This window comes from Lygodium microphyllum, chromosome 25 (genome assembly GCF_053477565.2).
Source record: "Lygodium microphyllum isolate KBCC chromosome 25, Lygodium_microphyllum_v1.1.10, whole genome shotgun sequence".
Taxonomy (NCBI): Eukaryota; Viridiplantae; Streptophyta; class Polypodiopsida; order Schizaeales; family Lygodiaceae; genus Lygodium; species Lygodium microphyllum.
This window is the reverse complement of record NC_141159.1, coordinates 7682513-7706486: the sequence shown is the minus strand read 5'-3', so window position 1 is coordinate 7706486 and position 23974 is coordinate 7682513. Positions and strand designations below refer to the sequence as shown.

The 23974-nt window shown below is 42.0% G+C and overlaps 1 protein-coding gene across 2 annotated transcripts in view; it reads right to left on the bottom strand.

The window, feature by feature from the left end:
- The window catches only part of LOC148013882 (protein argonaute PNH1-like), a 46299-nt gene extending 26466 nt beyond the window's left edge, over positions 1–19833 (bottom strand). The window contains exons 1-7 of one of the 2 annotated variants that reach the window (XM_087666195.1): positions 19108–19833; positions 18873–19022; positions 18651–18784; positions 18424–18557; positions 18198–18304; positions 17439–17571; positions 17245–17361 (exon numbers count right to left, since the gene is read on the bottom strand). In XM_087666195.1, the coding sequence (XP_087522321.1) occupies positions 17245–17361; positions 17439–17571; positions 18198–18304; positions 18424–18557; positions 18651–18784; positions 18873–19022; positions 19108–19649 (1317 nt within the window). In that variant the 5' untranslated portion in view covers positions 19650–19833. The remainder of the gene's footprint in view (positions 1–17244; positions 17362–17438; positions 17572–18197; positions 18305–18423; positions 18558–18650; positions 18785–18872; positions 19023–19107) is intronic. The other variant, XM_087666196.1, reaches the window with a different exon arrangement.
- Between the last annotated feature and the right edge of the window lie 4141 nt (positions 19834–23974).

Sequence of the window (23974 nt, the reverse complement as noted above, 5' to 3'; positions counted from 1 at the left end):
AGCTCAGTGGCAGTGTCTACACTCTTACAAGGCATGGATTCAAGGTGTAAACCTGTAGTCCAATGGTTTCCTGGTCTCTTTCAGCCAATCCTGTGTCATTGGTTTGAGGTAGCAGATACCCCCCAACGAATCTCTCAAACTTCTAATACATATGGACATATTTACTTTGAGTAACCAAAACGTGACCTGCCTCTAAATTGAACATCTCACAAGAAGTGTTTTGAGTAGCCCAAGTGTGGCTAGTGCATGCACTTGCCATGTGCGCAATAGCAACGTTACAAGGGATATATCTCTTCTATTGTTTTTTGGCACATGATTGTTCTTTTCATTCTGCATGTGAGATAACTTCATTTTTTCCCACAACTTTCTCTTTTCTCTGCCCTTGGTTCCAACGATAGGTATATCCAAACGCTCATGTCTAGCTAGATGATGGCTCCTCTTGTCGCAAACACTCCCCCTTGCTTCACTTGAGAAGGTCTGGAGAGCCGGCCTATGATACGTAGCCTATCATGTCCTCCTTGAGCAAGAATGAGAGCCCTTTTGCAAGAACAGGGGAGGGGGACAGAGCCACGCTTCTTCCTTGACTGCTAATACACTCAATACAGCCTGAAGGACGAGCCACATATCACAATACAGAAACTTCAAAGTCTTCCAAGCATTAGGGCCTCAAAGAATAAGTTATATGGCACTAGGAACATGGAGAATAAGTAGGAAATGGAAGGATATCAAATCCAATAAATTTTCTCTATTCACAATCTAACCCTGACCTTGTCCTATTGTCACCCCAAAACTCATTGCAGTAGCCTTGTGTAATGCACCTGGCATTGCCTGTGTTTGGATGATCATGAGCAGAGCAAGACAACATGAATGGACAGCCGTGTGGCTGGCGCTGCCAGGGCAAGCAGCATGATCACATGAGCAGCCAGGAAAACATGGCAATGCAGGTCAGGCGAGTTGTGAAGCACTTTGTGCACTTAGTTGAGCTGCTATTGATGTTCACTACCAACCAGGACTGCTGTTGACCTTTTCCTCCAAGGTGGACCATTTAAAAGCTGATGACGTGCCAAAACATCAGAGAAAGCGGTTGGCAGTTTTTTAATGTAAAAATGGGCTGCTTTTGTTTGTCGACTGCATGCTTGAAAGAGGCAGCATAAAGTAAAGGCTAAGACACTTCATGCATCTAACTGAAGAGATCCACTGCAATTCTTAAAAGTCATATTCAATATCTCATAGGCTGTACTCCTCATGCATTCTGCCACTCTCTCATGACTACCTTCTCATCCCCAAAAACTGCCCACTTTCCCTCTTTCCATGCCTCCACTACTTGTGGCATGTGGGCTTACCCATGTGCCACTTTTTTGGGTGCCAAGTCTTCATCCAAGAAAATTTTTCCCCCTTCTGGGGTTGAGAAAACCTCTTGGATAGAGAAGCTCTTTTCTTTTCCATGTCTCAAAATTATAGAACTTATGTTAAGTACACTTATTTTGTTTAAAGTGCTTTTACGTCTTCTTGAGGGGGACCCCTATGTGTAAAGCTGTGGTCCACCTCTCGGCCACCTCTTCAAGGGTGGCAATCAGTATTCTACATTGCTGTCAAGCATGTCCTCTTGGTTTTTCACTACCCCCATCAACTACACATTCTCTTCCACGTCTACCTTTGTTTGTTTAGTTACTTCAACAAGAGTATTGGCTTCTTTCTCTATATGCATATTTAGCTCCTCCTCTTGTGTTTCCTCTCTCATATTAGCATGCCACATGGCTCTTGCTACATCCAATTCTCATTATACATTGCTTCATCATTAACTTCGATGCTTTCCCATATCTCTTTAATTCCACAAGGTGTTGAGATAAAAATGCATTACATGCTGATTAGCCACATTGAACAGCCTCAAGATAAGCTTACATAATTAAATTACCAAACTTACATTCAAAGAAATGTGCTCCTAGAGAGAGTCTATGTCCCATAAGTCAAACCCTAATTTGGGAGGACCTGGCCACCTATAAATAAGCACGCTCCCCACCAATCAAGCTTAATCTCGTTTTTGCAGATTGCTGGTGCCCAAACTCTTGCTGTCCTCAACCCACGAAGGATATCTCGGTTTGAGTGCCATTTGCTATTAACGCCAACTTCAAGAACCCCCAAAGTGCTGGCAACAGCTGTTCAGGCTGTCTCCACAGCTCATGACCTGTTTCCAGCCTGTTCAGTCACAACTCAACCTGCATCATCATCTAGGCTGCAGCACCACTTCAAATGCTTTCTCATCACCACTACTGCATTTTACTGATCCAACCTCTTTCTGTTCTGTCTCACACTGATCAAGCGATCTGTGAGCTATGTTTGTTGCTACCAGCCATACTGTTGATTGTCAGCTGCGTTTTAGGAACTGTCACTGTACAACACTCTTGTGTTCATACTCTCTACCCTATTCCTATAGACAATAAGTTCGGGGGCCAATATTTCACCTAGCATAGTGTTTTGGATGCATTGAGCATTGTATTTATTCATTATTCAGATTTCTTTCGTCTTCACTATTCCTTCTCTCTGTGTTACCCTAACCCTAACTATGTTTCTTTATCAATTTGTGTGTTTGTCGTTTAATTGTGTTTATATTCTGTAGTCTAGCATTTCCTTATAGAGGGGTGGCCTAATCTCTATCTATGTGCAAGTAAACTTGATCTTTGGGTTCCTAATGTATCTATGAAAAGATGCATCGATCATGAGGAGTGCATTCTCTATTTCATAGTTTGGCGAACCTAACCTTTTTGTAGAGGTTTGCCGTATTGTATGATGTGTGAGTGCACAACAAAAGAGAAACATGAACATCTCTCTCTCTCTCTCTCTCTCTCTCTCTCTCTCTCTCTCTCTCTCTCTCTCTCTCTCTCTATATATATATATATATATATATATATATATATATTGCAATGACTGAAGAAGAATGCGGATACAATACAGATGGATTGATCGGTCCCTGCATGCAGCCCAAAGCGTCTATGAGGACACCAAATCAAGCTAATGACAATGGCCGCACCAAGCACAAAATGTTAGAGCCTTGGTGTGTGCATCTGCAAACAGAAGACTAAAGACTGAAGACTGAAAATTGAACACTGTGTGTCTGCCAAGTGGGGGTTGTGACTTAGTTTATAGATGCATCCTAATTTCTAAGCCATGCAATAATGTGAGATTAGTTTTAGAGCACTCGCTACATTCACAAGTGTATTAGTGTCAATAAATTTCAGCAATTACATGTAAACTATGCATAGAGTTGTAGCTCACTCAGCAACCTCTCGCTCTAATGCCATGTAACGTGTCTACTTGTATCTTCAGGACACATCTTAGCAGTCCATCGAAAAGGATGTCTAAAAAGCTCCGCCCGGCACTCCCATGGAATGTTACGAGGTTTGCAATCTAGGGCTTTCCGCATCTGCCACGTAGCGGAAATATTCCGGCCGTTCCCACTTAGGATCGACCTGAATTAGGGTTTTTCTTATTGGTCATTTCCTAACGGCAACTAGCGTCGAACCCAAGCGAACTACTTTACGCAGAAACGCCAAGTCCGAAGCGGATTCACGCTGCACTTGGTTCAAGGAGAATGGGAAACGAGAGGGATGCAAAGCTCAACCTCTCTGCCATAAGGCATAGTCCCATTCCATTCCCCTAAAACAGCGTAAATCGGGATCAATCATAACTCTAGGTCAACGCTTTTGTTGTTCGTGTTTTTTGACGATCTTCCTGCTGTCCATCGTGATTTGAGAAAAGTTCCCGGCCAACCGGGACCACCCATCCGTAGGACGGACCTATGGCCCATCCTCCACACTTTTCTCAGGTTGTTTTAGTTATTTGATTACCTAACACATTAGTTGAACATGTATCAATCAACTTCTTTAATTAGCCCGTTAGGCACTGGTTCTTTCACATAATCATATCACTTGACATAGAAAAACAATGTCAAACAAGTTTCTTATTAACAGGTTATCATATTATATTTATCTTTGAAATACAAAAAGTCCAGCCCGTAGGCTTATCCACAATCCGCCCGAAGGCTATCCAGCAATCCACAGGGATTACCAATCCAAGTTTCCGCCCCTAGACTAGTATGCAAGCCTCGAGATCCAATCCTGAGTCACGTTAGCCTCTTATGCAGGGCTTGGAAGGCGAGGGATTTATGGCCAGAGCCCCCCCTGGCACCCAAGCGTCCTCCTACTCCAAGTGGCGCTCAACAGAGAGACCTCTCGCGGCGGGTTCGGTCCACTTTCCCGGCGCGGTTAACAACCCCCTTGGTTAGGGTCAAGCAAGCAGTCGGGGGTAACTGAAGCTACCTCTCCCTTCAGGCCTTCAACCTGAAGTATTAGATATCCATTTATCTTTTAGTTCATTAATCAGACAAAGCCAAACAGTGCTCTTAAATCTGTAACAAGCACAAACATATCCATTGGTCGTTTTTATTGGTAAACTACTAAGGAATGGATCCTTCCTTTCGAATGCGTCCTGCACTCGATCCGGGATGACTTGTAACTTGGCAAGATCCCCTTTATCCTGGGTTAGGGCGTACCCTATTAACCCGACTTGGTCAAACCTTAAGTTCATCGGTTATTTCAGTTTATCGGCTGGTCTATTGCTTCCAAGCAATCTTCTTTACTCAAGAAAGATACTAAATTAGGATGATCATTCATCCTCTTGCAAGATAACTTGCGTAAGGACTTGCCAACCTCGTTGCGAGAATTTGGCCATTCCCTTGTGATCCAATCACAAGAGCATATGACTCCACACTTGCTGCGCAAGTGTCGCATCGAACTATGAGACTTATTCTACTCATTAAACGGAGTCACGAAACAATCTGTTCCTGATTACGTTAGACTGACGTCGTCAGTCCTAGAGTTCCAAGTTCCATCTCGTAAGATTCTTAGGGACAAACCCTAGTTCACTTTCCAATTACATTTCACTGTCCCTACATTTCGGTGAAAGTGGGCAAGTATTTAGGGTATAGGAGTTTCAGTTTTAGCAATACGTAACGATTAGGTTACGTATTAATTCCTAGTGAATTTTCTTGAAATTTAACTCATTCTAAACGAGTACTCCGGGGTTTAGGTGTTTAGGTTTGTGCCAATTTGTTTATCTCTTGGAGATAGTTATGTTAACATTTCATAAACACATGACTCGTTGTCTACGCGTAAATTGATTTTTCAACCTTAACTTATCGATTAAGGTCAGGCATAGATTAGGTTAATTCCAACTAATCTTTCTATAACTTTGCGAACAAAATTCATGCTAAACAAGCAACCTTTTTCTTGATAATTTATGCAGTTGACAAAAGATAATTTCCTAGAGTTATGCATTGTAAGAATCATTTCATGCCTTGCACTTTCCATGACGATTCCTTGCGAAGAGGATATGGGTCAATAGTGTGATATGCAGTTTATAGTTCCAGGCTTAAACGAAGTATACTATTTTAATGGGTATTAATCTAATTTTTAATTCATTTCAATGCATAAAGCTATTTGCTAGAAATGCATTTATGCTTCCTTTATTTTTGCTTGTTTTATTGAAAGTATTAATGACTAAGTTCCTCCGTTGTGAGCATTTAGGACAAAAATATATCCTATTTCCAACAATTAACCTTGCATGATTGAATTACAACAATACCAAATAAAAACTAGGAAAGAAAACCTGGGCTTGGGGTGAGATATCTACATGGATGCTGGGAGATGACCCTCCCGCGGCTGCGCCTTGGACTTTCTTAGAAGGCATCACAATTATAGTCTTCCGTCGTGGAAGCAGCTTTACAACTTCCTTTTTGAAATTCAACCGTGGCTCCCTTTTGGCAATAACTTACACCGTCCATCGAAAGCAATTTTAGAAGGCTTCCTCCTTGAAGTAGGGATTTCAGAAAAGGGGGTGTTTCAAAATCTTTTGCGGATAAGACCCATTAAAGCCATGGGAGGGACTTAATGGCCTTGTAAAGACTCGCACAAACGGGGAATAAAAAGGTGTGGAATCCCTTACGAGAGCTTTTGAGTGGGAAAGGGAGGTGTCAAAAGACCCTCAACACTCTCTTTTCTTTTACATGTGGGGGAAAAACAAAGCTCCAAGGGGTATTTTGCATGGGGAAAGAAAAGGGCTAAGGGGGCCCTTAGGGGGGATTTGAGACACGGGGGGGAAAATAAGGCATTTTAAGGGAAAAACTTTTGGAGGGAAAAAGGGCCTAAGACCTCTTAAAGGCCCCTCCAAGGAGAATTTTGGGGTGGGGGGGGTGGTTGGAAGGGAAAGAAAAAGGGTAGTCCAAAAGTTTATAGGAAGGGAGCTTAAGGGAATTTTAAGACACGGGGGGTTAATAAGACCTTTTAAGGTCAACTTTTTTTTTTTTTGGGGGGAGGGGGCTTGTAAAGTCTAGGGGGGAATTTTTGGGGGGGTACTTTCAAAGCCCACAAAGCCCACAGGAAGGGGGCTTAAAAGGCCACCCTTGGAATCTTCCAAGGCTTCGAGAGGCCTCATGATGGCCACATGGGAAGGTTCAGAACAGACATGGGGGGGGTACAATCGTCCGACGGCGACGAGGGTGAATGCAAGGCGGCTCCTCCCCGGCACTGGCGACGATAAGCAGCTTGGCAGCTCTCTCCCCTACGAGTTGAGCAGAGAGACTTGCTCTCTCCCTCTCTACAATGTGACGGCCCACGATGTCTTTTTTTTTTTCTGATCTCTCCCCTCTTTCAGCCTGCGCCCCCTCAAATATATAGGGGAGGGGATAAGATTCTCCCCCGCCTGCGTGTCAGCAGGCATGCCACAACGCCTTGGCAAGCTCCAGCAAGGAGCTTGCCTACTTACTAATCCCCTCTTCCTCCAGCTCGACAGTCGGCTGGAGAAGAGGGGAAATTAAAATTTTTTGCTTTTATATATAAAAAAATTATCCCTATGCCCTATTCACGCGTGAAAGGAGGAAAATAGAATTAGATCGTTACATGCCATGTCAAAAAAATGACTAAGAGACCAGAGAGACAATAGGGTTTGTTGGGAGCAACACAGAGTGTGTACAACAAACACTAAGAGAGAAGAAAAACTCAAAAACACAACAATATGACGTTGATGCACTGAATCATGCTATGAGAAGAAAAAACTCATATAATGGAACTGAAGCTTAGAAGATGAATGCACTATCCTGTCTAAATCAGGCAGTAGCACTTGTAGGTAATTTGAACAATGAAGCGAGCAAAGTGCAATTCTCTAGGCAATGGGCTATTGAAGTAATCACTAGAAGGTAAAGGACAGCTGTCCAGGGAGTAAACCGTAGTCCTCTAATACCGTTAGAGATTAAAAAGATAATCACTAGTTGTTGAGGGAGCAAATCGCAATCCTCAAATATTGGGAAGATGGCCTAGGCATCAAAACTCAAATCCCAGAGCGTGTCGGAGCTGTCAAACACACAGAAAGCAACCCAAATGTGCACGCTACATGGAGTATGATGACACCAAATGTATAGGAAACTCACGCTACAAAACACAAATACCTGAGACTGGATGAGCTGATGCCATGGAAGAAATAACTATCGCCAAGTGGAGGAAGGTGACACCCGGTGGTGAGAGCTGACGCCAAGCCGAGGGAAGGGCTCCAAATGCAAAATGCAAATCACATGAAAACGCCAGGCTCATGGAAGGAGATGCATGCAAGGGAAGAGCCTCTAAAGATACAAAATGCAAAAAAAAAATGTCGCCAGATATGGGGGAGATGATGCCAAATAGGAGATGGTGGAAAAAAGGTAGCCACGAACCACAAACCACAATATCCACCAAAAGGGGTGTCAGGAAAGTGAAAGGGCTAGAGAGAGAAGGGAAGAATATCAAAGTAACAAAAGAAGAGGAGTAAAAAATGATTGAAGTTGAGTAGTGAAAAATGAATGAAGTGATGGCCTACTTAATAGGCATAAGTTGTCTAGGGCGACACAATACTTGTGGACACCCACTCATGAAATGACCAAAATGTGGAGACCAGTCCTTTTTAGGGCTATCAATGAAAAACCCTAAATGAAGTTTGGAAACTGAATAAGTGATTTCTTAACAAGGTGTACCAAAGGTAATGCTAAAGTCTTCACTTGAAGCTCCCAAAACTACTAATGAAGCAAAACGGTTGGTGCCTGCATGGAAAGGAATGCAAATGCAAGGCCATCATGCAAAATCCCTATGGTATGTAAGGGCCAATGTATTTGGGTATGGCTGGAAATGTACAAATCCTATGTATGGCAGCATTGACTTAATACCCAAGGCAAAAAGTGGTATGTTTGGTAATGCATCTACAACCCTAAATCCTTAGGGACTCAAGGAATGAGTGCTGGTAATACAACTGCTCCATTTGATGTTGATTTTGATATAAACTCAACAAATGCATCCTTTTGGCAAGAGCACATGTGATGTATAAGACAGTTATTTTGATATAAACTCAACAAATGCATCCATTTTATGTTTTTTAGCACATGTGATGTATAAGACAATTATTTTAGGGTAACAAGCCAAGGACCCTAAGGATACAATGGGTGTCAATCAAAAGTTGTGATAAGTTATGCCAACTAGATTTTGATGGTCAGTCAGTGTCAGTTTTGACCTTGGGACTGTTGTTTGGCCAATAAGTGTCAGTGGCGCAAGAAATCCTAACTTTTTGCAGAAATTAGGGTTTAATAGTGACCTTAAGAGACCCATGCCATCACTAGGAGACATTGTACACTGAAATCAGCACTTGCAATTTGTGTTATTGTCAAGGATTTTAGATGCCCAACTATCCATTGTAAATTCGGGGCAACATTTGGCCAATTGGTGTCCAATTAGAGCAAGTCCTGAGTGAAAACTAAGAGGCAAATTGCCCAATTTGCTTGCTGATTGTTGGAATAGCAAAGGGCTTTGGATTAGCCAAGGAGATTGTGGACCTCGGCTTGTAATCAATCCATTGGCAATTGGAGTTAAAGAATTACCGAAAGGGATGCCAGTTTTGGGGCCAACAAGCTATCTAATGTCCAAGATTATTAAGGTAAATTGTGTCTTTCAATTTATGCTTATTCGCTGATTGTTGTAATTCAGTGCTTGATCAAGAAATTACATCTTACCTAAGAAGGAAGGCTAGTTTCACACTCTTGACATGAGCCTTGTTTTCCTCAATGATAGCTTAAAGCATGAGATGTGATCTAGAGTACAATATCACCTTCTACACCCAACTATCCACATGTGGGATGTTGGTCTCTGTAAAAGTCATGCTCTAGTGTGGATAATGCTTTGGGTAGCACATGATTAACCATGGTGATCCTATGGTTACTCAAAGTTATAGGTTCATGTACCTTCAAAATCAATATAGTATAGATAAACAAATTGGTAGAAAAACCTTCACCAAGGGCACCATTGAACATGTGGCCTAGGACAGATGCTTAGCAACTAAACCATCAACAATCCTGCAACCCATCTATTGCCTCATCGATCATACTAACAAGGATGAAGGTGAAATCATCAAGCAAGCCCCCTAACACCTGGGTAGGTATTCAAGTATCTAGGTGGTACAATCATGTCAAAAACTCTGATCATATAACATGTGTTTGGGCTCTAGGTAATGTAAAAGACTATCTTGGTCTCCTTGTCCTATCCTAGGAAAAGTTAATACGAGTCATGATCGAGTCTTGCTAAGTAGGCTTGCTCCTTCCCTCATTGAAGGCGACAAAACATATGACACATGTTTGGTGATATTAATAAATCGCTTGAGCCAATGTGTCTCAATATCCATCACCATATCAACTTTATTGTGGGACATTCTTGCTTAAAGATGTACCAATAAGATGAATCGTGTCATATAGTCCTCCATTGATACATGTATGCCCAAATCTTACCAAGCAATGTACAAGTGGTCAACATGGCTAGAGGCAATATCTCTATTAAATTGGATTCAAGTAGTATCACGGTTGTGTTTATGGGGGATGCTGGTAACAGCATTAGTACTGGCGATGGCATCCAATTGGAGTGACAAGTGATATTGAAGAAGAGAATTTGAAGAGGGTTCAAGCTTGGGTTCTCGAATCTATAATTGTGCAACTCCCTACTAACTAGTGTAATAAAGATTTGAAACTCATTTCACCTTTTTAAGTTCTCTTATCTTCTATCAAGTTGTGGAATTTAAGACCTTATGCTTTGCAATTAGTGTCAATGTAAACTCTCAATGGGTGAGGAGCAATCGAATCAAAGATTTCCAAAAGTATTGCTAATTCTCTCTAACAAGTTACGAGGATTTTCCTTTTCGGATCGGTTTCAAGTGTAAACAATACATGTGGTAGTGGTGATAACACACTTGGACACAGAATCACCTCACCAAGAGCTCACTACTTTCCAAGGCTAGATGGCTTCCTCCTATTTGAAGATCACTTAATAGTCAAGCAAAGGAGCACTTGGTGATTTAAGATTCAATAGATAAGAAATCCAATACAATAGACAGTATTCAAACATTACTACCACTGAGCTATCACGGTGGATCAAACAAACAAAGCAAGATCAATTACCTGTCTGTAGTTGAAACAAATGAGAATTCCAATACAATAGACATTGTTCAAACATCACCACCAAGTTATGATGGTGGATCAAGCACACAAAGCAAGATCAATTACGTATCCATAGTCATGTTTCAACTACTTCCAATCTTACTTCAACCACGAGGTTGCTCATGGCAACTTGAGCGCACCCATACACCATTAGAAAATATCCCTACTTGTTCATTAGGTCGTACCATCTCTCTTACCGAGAAGCAATGAGCAACCATGGCAAAGAAATCAATGATATCAAAGTTTAACAACAAATTAATGCAAGTAACCTAAGCCAGCTTGTAACCAAATTGAAGCCAAATCAAGGGGAAATTTGTTTCCAAGAGCTCCTAGTCATTTGCAACAACCCCACATGTTGGAATTTTAGAGATGAACACATTTCTCTTGTACTACTAAGTTCAGGCAACATAAATTAAGGAAATACCGAAAGAGCAAAGCCAGTTGTTGGGGTCGATCACGTGTTAGCTATCCAAGATTAATCAAGCAAAGTGTTATTTTCACATTTGTGAACTTATTGCTTGCTGTAATTACAGTTAAATCAGGTCAATTACTACCTTGTCCAAGAAGAAAGGCTGGTTTCAATTTCACATGTAAGCAAAGGGAAGCATAATGCTGAGATTGCCCTTACAATTGCAACTTGAAAGACAAGACTACCAAGATAGGAGTCAAGACTGTCGAGGCAGCTTCAACCTCATCCATCATGGCCTGTGCTCTTCAATTAGCCCTCAATTAGTACTCCTATGAAATGTTGAATCTACTTCCTTGGGGCATCATGATCTTGTTCTCGTGCACATGGTGGTCGTAGGCTACGTTACACTTGCTTGCTAGATAGTGGAGCATTTGAAATTAGATCCAAGACAAGTTTTTCAACAAGTATCATCTCATAGTGGTAGACACGAGCGTACTTTCGCTTGCCATTGATAGATGACTTATTGGATCAGCTAGCAAGGTCAGCCATTTTCAGCAAGCTGGAAGGGATATTTGTTGAAACTGTCAATCAGGGAAACAGCACTGCACAACATTCCTTCAACAATCCACGCACGGAGTTGAAGGGCCACCCCAATTGATTCTGTTAGCAAAATTGGTCAGCTCATGAGTGAGTCTATGCATGTATATTTGTGGGTTGGGCACAAGATTTTAGGCATTCTTTTGGTGCCAATTTTTGTGGTTTCTTAGATATTTTGGCTGGCTGACTTTATTTTTAGGCCTGCTGCTGGCCGACCTGATACATTTTATGCAGTATTTTTTGCCTATTTATTTCTGGCTTCCCTTTTTAGTCATTCATTACTTGCACCCAACTTGTGATTCGTATTAAACGTCCGTGTTCAGTCCTAGAGTATTGTTGTCTACTGTTGCAAATCTACCAACTGCTGATGCTGTATTCAGCGACTGCTGCATTTAACGGTCATACTAATAGCATTCTGCTGTCCAGCATATGCATTTTCAGATTTTTTTCTGCCCTGTAGGCTGGACAACTGTTTTTCAAAGCTGTGTTGGCTGTTTTTGACCAGATTATCTTTGCTGCAGCATTGTGATCAGCTGTCTGTAAGTGCAAACTCATGCAATTGCAATTTATGTTGTGCTCTGGCTGTTTTCTCTCTGATTCTCTTATTTTATTTATCTTCTCCTCCTATCCTCTCCAAATGGCACCTCCCTGTTCCTCTACTCATGATAAACTTCATGGCCTCAATTCTCTCTTATGGAGTGCTGTCATGAAAGCATGGTTTGTGCAGAAGCGACTATGGCATATTGTTTTCGAAGCTATTGAGCAGCCCCAACCTCCCACTCCTCTTCCATATGAGTGGAACCCTGTCCAGCATGAGGAAGTTGTGCTTACATGGGATTACAATGATGCCCATGTGTATTCCACTTTCCTCCAATGCATTTCTAAAGAGGTTCTACCAACAATCACCTCTTGCATAACAACTTCAGTAGTATGGAAAAAGCTTCAAATGTTATATGAGGCTCCATCCACTATGCGTGAAGCTACCCTCTATGGACAGCTCCAGCAACAAATGAAGTTCGAGCCTAAAGATATCATTCAGTCGTTCTTGCTTCATGTTACACAAGTACAAGATCAGCTTCAACACATGTAGTCCACACTTCCAAACCTTGTCTTGTGGGGACTATGCTCCATAAGCTCTGTCCAAAGTTTGATGCAGTAGCTCCCATCTCGGTATGGTGGCCATGATGATGTGAGAGTGAGCAATGGAAGAAGGAACTCGAACAAAGAGGAAGAGAGAGACAATCTACAAGAGAAGAAGAAAAGAAACCTGCACTGAACAAGGAATAAATGCTGAATACAAGAGGACTAATCAATTCTTGCACGCAGCCCACAACATCACTGAGGGCATCAGATCAGACTGATTATGATGACAGCACCGAAGACGGAGGAAGATGACAGAGTCCGAGTGTGAATCTACCAAGGAAGGAGGGAAGGTGATAATCTAACTAACTACCAAGTGGGAAATGGCTATAAATAAGCAAAAATCCCAAAAACTGGCCAACTTGAAATTTGTATGTCTGACCAACATTTAATGTTGGTAAAAATGTCATAAATGCTCAAAAAAAAACCCGGAAAGGGTGGACAATGTTTGGCAGGTGAGGCAGTCTGAAGAATGCAGAAATTGCCTCAAGAAATGTACATAAAATCCCAACTAGAGGGAAAAAAACACTAAAATGCAATAAATTGAGTGATTTAGAATGAGCTACCTCCTCCATCAAAACAAGTGATAGACAGGTCAGAGCTCCTAAAGTCCTCGTTTGACTCAAACTGAAGCTCAGAGGCAGGAGATGACAAGGCATGACAAACATGATTCCCACAGTATGGGCATTTAGGCTTATCCATGTAGGAGTTAGTACCTGAAGAACTCTCTTGTCTTTAAGCCTTTGACTTCCCTTTCCTCTTTGTCTCCCCTCCCTCCCGCACCTGCAACAAAAGCTTTGGTGAAGGTGGATCCACTAGCTACCTCTTTGGAGTGCTCGTCATGCTCCAAAACAAGTGGGGCAAACTCCTCCCATAGAAGCTTCTCAAGGGTCCTCGATGTAAGAAGGCTCGTATAGAATACATTAAATCGAGGAGATGGCAGCTGAGTTGAAAGAATCATGGTCATATCCTCTAAAGAGATCAGCTTGCCAAGGAACGCAAGCTCATCCCTCATGTCCTCCAACCTGTTGATATGATCCTTCATTGAAGAAGAACCATGAACACCGAGCATCCATAATTTCTTCTCAAGAGTAATCTGATGGGCAAATGTCTTCTGATGGTACATAGAAGCAAGCTTTGTCCACTCTACCGCTGCTTTCCGCAACCTGCGCACATGCACTAGGAGAGAATCCTATAAGCTCATAAAGATGAAAGATCGAGCTCTTGAGTTGAGCCAATACCATAAGGCCACACGATCCATCAATGATCCAACAGTGGGATCCTCCACTAGACAGGGAATAGGGTGAGCAACAAACTCCCAAAGATCGAAGGTATCAAGGATACACTCCACCTTACATGACCAAAGCAAGTTGTTGGAACCATCAAGGCGGTCTTCTTTGGGCAAAGAAGGGAGTACGGGTACCTGTATAGAGGATGTGCCATGAAATGCATATGAAGGCCAACAGGACGAGCCTTTTGTGAAAAATGGAGAGAATGGGGAGGAGACAAATCTCGTACAAACGGGGTAGGTCACCTCTGGTCATTGTGTGAACTAGCACGAAATCTCTCCGTCTCTCAGAGAAAGCTAATGTGGCAAGGCCGCCTGGAAGTCTGGGGTGGTCTTCTCTACTAGTAGTCAGCTCTGTGTCACTCCTAGGCAATGATACTATGCTTTGATACCATGTGAGAGTGCGCAACAGAAGAAGGAACTCGAACACAAAAGAAGAGAGAGACAATCTACAAGAGAATAAGAAAATAAACTTATGCTGAACAAGGAAAAAATGTTGAATACAGGAGGACTAATTAGTCCTTGCACGCAGCCCACAACATCAATGAGGGCACCAGATCAAGCTGATAATGACAGCAACACCGAAGACAGAGGAAGATGACGATTCCGAGTGTGCACCTGCCAAGGAAGGAGGGAAGGTAATAATCTAATTGACTACCAAGTGGGAAATGGCCATAAAAGCCAAATATCCCAAAAACTGGCCAACCTGATATTTGGGGCCAAAAATATGTCCGACCAGCATTTAATGCTAGTAAAAATGCTAGAAATGCTCAAAAAAATCCGGGAAAGAGTGAACAATGTTTGGCAAGTGAGGTTGGCTGAAGAATGCAAAAACTGCCTCCAGAAATGAACATAAAATCCTGACTGGAGGAGAAAATGCACTGAAATGCAATAAACTAAGTGATCTGGAATGAACTACCTCCTCCGTCAAAACAAGTAATAGACAGGTCAGAGCTCCTAAAGTCCTCATTTGACTCAGACTGAGGCTCACAAGCAGGAGATGACAAGGCATGACAAACATGACTGCTAACAAATGAGGCATTTGTAGCTTCTGAGAGGGGTGCTAGGTCAAAGAAGTCGAAGGCCCTATACGTGCCCTATACCATCACTATCATAAGAAGAGACATTTGTGCAAGGACTATAAGGAGTTAGAGGCTTCAAGCAAGACAAAGGTGAAGAAGCAACAGCAAGATATGGACTCTTCCAACAAATTATCCTCATCCTCCTCCAACTTCGGTATGGATCCTCGGCTAAGGCCAAGGCCAAGGTGCAAAAGGGATCTTCTTTAGAAAAGGGGGAGGGAGAGCAAGCCCCTTTCTATGCTACTTTCTAGTGTTGGTGATGCGGTCATCCGTCGTGACCCTCCAATGCCACAGAGAAAGCATGAGAGGGTGAGTGATGAGTTGGGGCCAATGAGTCTCATCTATACAAGTATATAGGTGCAAAGGATCCAAAGAGAGACTTTCCTTCCACGTTTGAAATCTTGGAGTTGGATTGACATCTAGTTTCATGATGGGTTGTTTCTTGACATACAGCGGGATTGGCTCCTAGTTCAAGCTCACATGAGGAGACACTGGTACTTTAGCCAAAGGCGGGGAATCCATGGTCATGTATGCGTAGAGGCATTACTGGCAAGAGGGTCATGTATGCTACTACGAGGCATTGTTGACAAATATAGAGAACTGCCATGATTCTCCTTTGTTTTCAAAAGTTGACACAATCAACATTGACATCAAGTTCTCTCTGAGGAACCTTGGTGGTGGACTGGACCACTCACTGATTGGGTATCCATGGTCCTCTTCTAATAGTATGTGTTGTATAGACTATTATGAGTCATTATCATTGCATCATTATATTGTATCAAATCATCCATGATCTGAGAGAGGGTGTTACCACCTTAATCAACTCATGAGTGAGTCACTGCATGTGTATTTGCGTACTAGGCACGAGATTTTTTAAGGCATTTTTCTTATGCTTAAGCTTAACTTCATGTTTTCTAGAATTTTTTGGCTAGCCAACTTTGTTTTTAGACCAACATGATGCTAGCCAACCGATACATTTTAGGCATTATTTTTTGCATATATATGTGTCCGCTCCCTCCTCCTCGGTCATTTATTCACTTGTAGTCTTCCAAAGCACATCCAGTTGAATAGAGGGGGACGATGTAAGTGCCCATAAACTCAATAACTCACTATTATACACGATTGTCTCAAATATGGATTCCATTTGCCAAGCATATCTCAAAGTTCTCTCTTTGCATTGTTCCTCTCTTCTTGTGTTCTCTCTCTTCTCTCTTGTTTTGTGCAGTGATAGCAATCTTCTACGCTTCAATCGATGCACCCACTTCTAATAGGTTCACATCAGTCTTAGTAGCAAATTATCCACACTACACCATCCATAAAGGGCTCAAGTCTTCAAGAATTGTGCATACACAAGTAGGCCATATGACAAGATAGGTAAGCTCATGCCCAAAGCAAAGCTTCTAATATTTGTAGGCTAGTGCTCCAAAGCCAAGGTCTACTGTTTGTATGACCCCCATATCAGCAAGGTCTTGGTCAAGAGGGATATCATATTGGACGAGTAAAACATTCTACAACTGTTTGCACCTACACCAACAAAGCCCTCTCCACTATCTATGCTCACCACCATCTAAGTCTGGTTTACTTCCACCTCCTAACACACTTACAAAGTTTCTAACTCCACAATCAACTCCTTAGGAACCCATTACCTCTCTAATACCAACAGACCATGTGATATTTGGGGATCCTTACACCAAATTCCATCCCAAACGGTTCCACGCACTTTGTTGAGCCAGCACCCACTACTTTTTCTTAAGCCAACACCCACTACTTTATCCATTGTCTTCATCACATAACATTCCGAGCAAAAAAGTTGGTATGAGAACCTCAAGCATCCCAAATGGCAATTTGCCATGAAAAAGGAGCAAATAATGAGACCAAAATAGTGAACAAAAATAATTTGCATGGATACCTTATTAGTCTACAGAAAATTGGATCAACAAGGCTTTCCTCCCCATGCACACATATGTATCTATAAAAGCCAACATTGTGAACTATAACTTGCAATTAATCCCAACATTGTCAACTCCCTATTGACAACATCCAACATGTGAACCCTCTGGTGGTGTATAACATTCTCAAAGCCATCAAACAGATCTTTCATTTAACTTAAACTTGAACGAAAATGGACTTTTGGTTTATTGATATATGCTACTAAAACAGTCCCAAAGAGCTTTACCTGCTCAGTTGTCCGTCTTCTATCTTCCGGGCGTACACATGTCACTCCAAGAAGCGCTTTCTTTTGGTTCTCATTCATTGTTTTAACGTATGGTTGTCCATCAACAATTCTACACACCTGTAACCACATGATAACTTTTGATGCTAGAAAATTCTATTACAGAACATCCTTCTAAAACTGTGAATTTTCATTACCTCCATCGGTAAATACCGCTTCTTTTCTTTTGTTCCGGACTCTATTGCGGGAAGACCTGGCAATCTCATTTTGTAACCATACGTCCTCCAAAAATAATCCTCTACAGTAATGTTTTCTCCGTTCATATCAAATCTGTATAAATACACTCTCATAACAATGAGGCACACACTCTAAAAGCCATGTGTTTTCTGCTCTCTGATTTCTTGGGGCTTTGTCAACAGATCAAGGATAAATTTGAGTTGTGAAGTTTTGACACTAATCATTCAGGTTCACATCAGCAGAAAATTGAGAAGCATTCAAGCGACTCAACCAAAAACTCAAACGTAGCACAGAAAATCGGGATTACAAAAGCCTGAATTCAAATAACTTTCTTCAGCTCCTTACACAGTCTGCTATTCAAAGCACTCTCACTGAATTTCTTTTATCAGACAGACATGAACAAAATAACTCAGACTTTGAAACTCTCCAGGTTGCAGCACACTAGCTTTAGGTTTATGATATCATAAACCCTAAATTCAAATGAGCTGGTAATACAATTACATTCTAAACGTCAAGAGAAATGCATGCACACAAGACAAGTGCTACATTCAAATGGGTTAGTGAGAACATGTTCGAGAGATTCTTTCCGCCTATTACTATCATACAAGAATGAAGCCATGAAAGTTTAGAACCCAATAAGTGCCTCAATAAGGCACCATTCCAAAATGTTACTGCTTTTTGAACCCAAAGTCACATTCCTGAGAAGCAATGATTTATACCTCAAACTGTGAAGAGGTTCGCTGCTTATGCCTTGAATCCGGTATTTACGCTTGGCCCCCTGATTATGCACTGTCTCTATCCGGATCCCTTTCAACAATTTTCTCGCCTAAAGATGTGAGACAGGCAAGAAACATTAAACAATCATCATTTGCTTCAAGTAATGCTTTTCCAGCATCCAAATTCCAAACTCCTATTCCATAAAAAATCATGCAAGAATGTACTTACCTTAACTCTATTTGCATCACCATAAGCATCAGGTCTAGAGAGCTCATTGGCCAGGTCCCGAGGGTCCTTCTGAAAAGCGTTTCCAAGAAAGTCCGGAAGGAGAACAGCTGGAAGGAATGGAGCTGCAGCAATGTCTGCAAAGCGAACATGCTGAGTGATTAGAGCAGAAGTCAAGGCAGTTGCTAGTCTTCAGTCAGAAACATCATGAGCAGCAAACTCCTGCCCACCTATATTTAATGTTAATAAATTATCTTGTGCCGGCCTTATTGACTGATAGAACCCACTGTAGGCAACAAGCCCTCCAGGTATATCATTGGAACCATAACTTTTTCCAAAAAAACATCTGCCCCTTGGGACAAAGCTGCATGATCAATGGGAACATGTTTAGTGTTATTGTACCTTCTCAAAAGAATATAAGCGGCCAGGTTTTGCACAAAAAATCTACTTACTACTTGGATGCAGCTTCCCTCAACACTATGTCCAGCGCCTGCAAGGTTTCCTGTGGAAGCATCCGTTGTCTTCCCTGCAAGAAATCTTCAAGGTGCTTCATGTCCAGAACTGAAGCTTTACGCAGGGTGACCTTAAACTGATTTCGGCGCCTATCAGTTTTCAGAATAACGAAAAAGGATTAACAAGAACTCCACACAAGTATTATCCGACCACTGAAGGAGAAGGTAGCCTAACCTCCTGGGAGCATCACTGTCACCTGCAAGCTCTACGCTCAACTCAAGCTCCTGCGGTAGCGGTTTCGCAATGTACAAGGCTCTTTGACCGTCATATGCAGGTTGTGCACCATCCATCTTCTCAGTACGGTACATATTAACAGCCTGGTTGATGATATCCCTGTGTTGCCCCTTGCCGGGCTCGGGCTCGATAGTGACATCGTAATGATAAATTTTCCGCGCACGGAAGCGGACGCGGAAGTGATTGGCAACAATTTGAGTCGGCGTACCGAGGGTGCCGAAACCTGGCCTTCTTTCGAGGAAGGCGCCGCCGCTGCTGGAAGACCCGCTGCTACTCCTGCCACTGGCACCGCGGCCACGGCTTGCGTTGTGGCCGCTGCCGCCGCCGCGGCTGCTGCCAGCTCCATTAAGGCCGCCACTACTGCTTCCGCCTCTACCGCCAGGTCCATGGCCTCTGCCAGCTCCGAGGCCCTGTTGTCTTCCAGGCCCTGGGCCATGACCGTGAGGGGGGAAGGGTGGAGGGGGGGGCAGGTCTTGCTCCATTGCCTTTTGTCTGGTTTTATAAGCCTCACAACAGCACGAGCGGCACTGCTGACAATGTGATAATTTGAGTATCCAGAAGAAGAAAAAAAAGAAACGCAAAAAACAGAACGAGAGGAGAGCGATGCCGAAACCGCAGCAAGACAGCTGATCGACAGGGCAGAGCAGACAATGCTAAGAATAGTTGGTTAAACAAAAATATACCAAACAACCAAACAAACATAACGTTTTTACAACGTGCTTTTTTTGAAAATTGTCAAAAGGTAAAGTCCTTCTTTAAAAAATCTCCCCCGTCTTTGTTCGCATATCATTACTTACCACGACCCTTCCTGTACTGTGCGAAACTTCCACTTTCTCCTATGAAGGGCAATTTATGAGTGCATCATTATATGAAGTCCTGATTCACGACCTTATTCCGTCGACGATATGAACTGAAGTACTTTAACTGAATTCCACGTTCCAAACTCGTGTGCTTATGCCCGCGCTGCTGGGTCTACCGTCTAGGTTTTTTATATTTTATAATGCAAATATATATTATATAAAAATTATTTACATCAACCCTTCAACCCAGGCTATAGAACCAAAATAAAGCCAAACACTTGGGTGTACTTCTTGAGAGCCTTATTGTGAACCTTTTCATCCCCGTTCCTCTAAACGGCTATCAAAATTTCCTATTTACATTTATCATCACCAATTGGTTTGCGAACTCCACATTCTAGGGGTTAGCAATGAAAGTTGAAGAAGGAAAGGAATGATGGGATGGAGGTAGACCACTCCTTCTTCTTGACCACTCCTTCTTACAGCATAAGGGGTAAACATGGGAGGGATCGAAAAAGGATTGGATAGCAGACTTAAAGCAACACAACGAGTGGTACAAAAGTGCACTCAATAACGAGAAGAGAATCCTCAACACAGCGCTACCACTTTCTCTGTGCCAAAGCTCAGAGACAAATATATATGGTCCTCCTCAATAGCATATTTCTACTTGCTAAGACGTGTCCCTAGTGAGGGTGACTTCATGAGGTGGTTCTCCATGACATTCCAAGCATGAGCATCACTACAACATGCATCCTTTGCGATTGTCGAAGGGAAATACCGCATGTACTCAAGCTTTGTAATGTAAATGGATTGGAGCTCATCATAGAAGTGTGAATCTCTTCTTTTGCATGTAACATGTGTGAGGCCTCACAACACTTTGCCAACTCCTACTCACATAAACACAAGGAGGGAGGCACGGAGGAAGAAGCAAATAGCAAGGACACCTCAATAATCAAGCAGACTAGAAAACAAGGAGAAAGGAAAGGTGATGGTGGCAGCAAGGGAATAGTGTTCCCAAACCAAACATAAGCACACACGGTGTTGCACACTCTAGAGAGCTCAAAGTAGGTAGCAACCCACGAGAAAGATGATCTACCTAATACAAGGCATTCAAGTGGAAACAAGGGCTCGCAATATTAATCTGAAGTGATTTTTTATTTTTATTTTTTAAAAAGAAAAAAGTAAAAGAGAAGTTACATTATAGCTTAGGAGGAGGGGTAACCCAATTCCCCCTCCCTAACAACTTCATGTTAACCTTTTGAATCACATTGGAAAGTTGGCAAGACTAAGTCACAATGAGTTTGACCAACTGACTTGGTTGCATCCCCCTAGGTTGCCAAGATCGTTTCCCTCATGTTCTACTTGCCAAGAGGAGAGTCCTAATTTTGGCTCAGTCAATGAGTCGATGGACTAACAAGTTGGCAAGTTGTTAGGCTACAAGATCGATAAATCACTTGATTTGAGTGAGCAAACAATGGAGGTTATGTGTCACAACTTCCAAGGTTCTGTTAATAAGGTGTGGCTTGGCATTGAGAAGTTCCTACTGCAACAGCTTGACAAGCCTCTACTCTAATGGCTAGACAAGTCTCATGTGGATGGATTATCTAGCTAAAGTGTTGGCACTTAATGGCTTGGCAATCTACGTGTGTCAAAGCTAACAAAACCATGAATCTCAATTATCAAATTGACAATTGAGGTTCCTCCTTATTGGTGAATTGACCCCACACTGGTCAGCGCACAAGTTGTTAATGATAAACAAATTTCAAATTAGCATGTTTGGGTCTCAGGTTCACAAGTTTGTATTTCAACAAGTTAATTCGTTGATTTCATGTTGACAGTTTTATAGGTAGATTGACTAGCTAATTGACAAATTGACACCATGTAGATGAGTTAGCAAGTTAATATGTCTAGATCTTTCTTATTGACAATTTTATTAGTAGATTGACCGGTTGACAAGTTGATAGATTGATGAGTAGATGACTTGGCCATTATTTGTGTTGATACATTGCCAAGATTTCCTTGATGTGTAGTTTCCCTTGAAGAGCCCCAATTTCATTTACAGGTTTTACTTAAGTGTTGGTGAGTTGATTAGCATTGTGTTGATAGATTGACTAGGTTGAGCGTTAATAAGCTAATATGTTTTCTAATCTATTGATAGGTTTTCCCACAAGGCTAATAGATTTCCCCCTCCCTAATGACTTGACAAGTTTGGGTTAGCAAGTTAGGCTTGCTACATTGGGGAGGGTAGGTTTGAATTGGCATACTTATTTTGATGAATCACCCAACAAATTTTTGGTTGATAGACTCGATTTGACCAATTCACATTGGCGGGTTTGTGTTAACAAGTTCGAGTTGACAAGTTCAGAGGTTGAGGTTGATAGGTTTTAGATTGTCAAGTTCAAGCTAATGATTCTACTAATGAGTTTGATTAGAAAGGTTTCTACTTGACAAATTGGGATTGGCAATTTTAGCTTGACAAGTCTGCATTAGATAATTCATAGACCCTTCACATCAAAACACACGTGGCTAAGTCGTTATTGGTAGGACTTGGAGCTACGCTAGGATCATGCAACTTGGCAAAAATCCCCTTGATTGCTAAGCAAATAGGTAAGTGTAAAGCTAACAACGACCCATATAGTTTCCTAGACTAATTTGAATAAGTGTGTAAGGCACACAACCTCACTACTACCGATGACAAGATGCCTCAAGCCTTTTGTGTGTGCTTGAGCAAGGGTAGAACGTGGTTCATACGACTTGATGTGAACAAAAAGATGTGCTTCACTAACCTCAAGGACTTATTCATCATGGGGTTTGCTAAAGTGGGATATGGAGATAACCCAATAATATGGTTCATGAGCCTCTAGCAACAAAAAGAAAAAAGCATACACGAATACATTTCCAAGGTTCAATGCTTGTATAAACAAATCCTCTTGTTGAGAGGCCAAGCCCCAAGGCTTTCTGAAAAGCATTTGTCAAGGGGATATGGAGTGAATCCATGAATGAGGCCATGACTAGTAACTCAACATTTGATAGGTCCAACTTGAATATCATTTTAGATGAGGCCATGCACATGAATGATGTGCATAGACCTTTGGAATCGAGATAAGAAGGACAAAATAAGAATCAATGTTGCATCATCAAGAAGTAGTGTAGAAGTGAACTTAGCACTACTTAGCACTAGATCTCCTCTCACTACATTTACGTAACCACACTAAACTAGCAAGGCTAACGGATACCCTAAGCAACCATAACCTTATCGGCCAAACATTTAGTGCATACAATGCAAAGGTGATCATCTCCCTACCAAGCATTCCCAACCTCCACTAGTGTGCAGAAACTATAATCCATATCCACTAGTGTGCACAAACTATAGACATATCGAACATGATGCATCCTATTATTGAGTGCCTAGATGCTTATCCTATGCAAATGTGTTCCACAATCATCCATATCCACAACAAAAGCATTGTATTACCCTAGGCCACAACAATTAGTATTGCCTACTCCTAATGACCAAAAGTCAACATCACACCGAGCTGTAATCAATCCATCTAGAAGATCTTGACCCCCATCCTCTCCTTCTAATTCATGTCTACCACATTGAGAAGCCAAGTGAGGAAGAATATTCGGACCCCTATGTGACTTGTGACAAAGAGTGTAATGCAATTCTTATGGACTACTAGCATGTACCAATCCCAGTGATAGGGCAAGGAAGACAATGAGCACCAACCTAGTATAAGGATCCGATGGAGTGCTAGAACTGCAAGTAACCAAGGCATGTGTCCTTGAGATGTCCCTAGAAAATCAAATATCCTAAGGATAGTCAATTAGACTAGCGATGCCCCAAACACGGGATAACCCACACATATCCTAATTGTCCTAGAAGAAAGGCTAGCATGAGTAAGGCCATTGTCCCATCCATGCCCCTCATGCTCTTTGAGGTAGAAATGATTTAGGATCAGGACACAACACCAATACTTGTCAATGTCATCACAAGGGCTAAAAGCAAG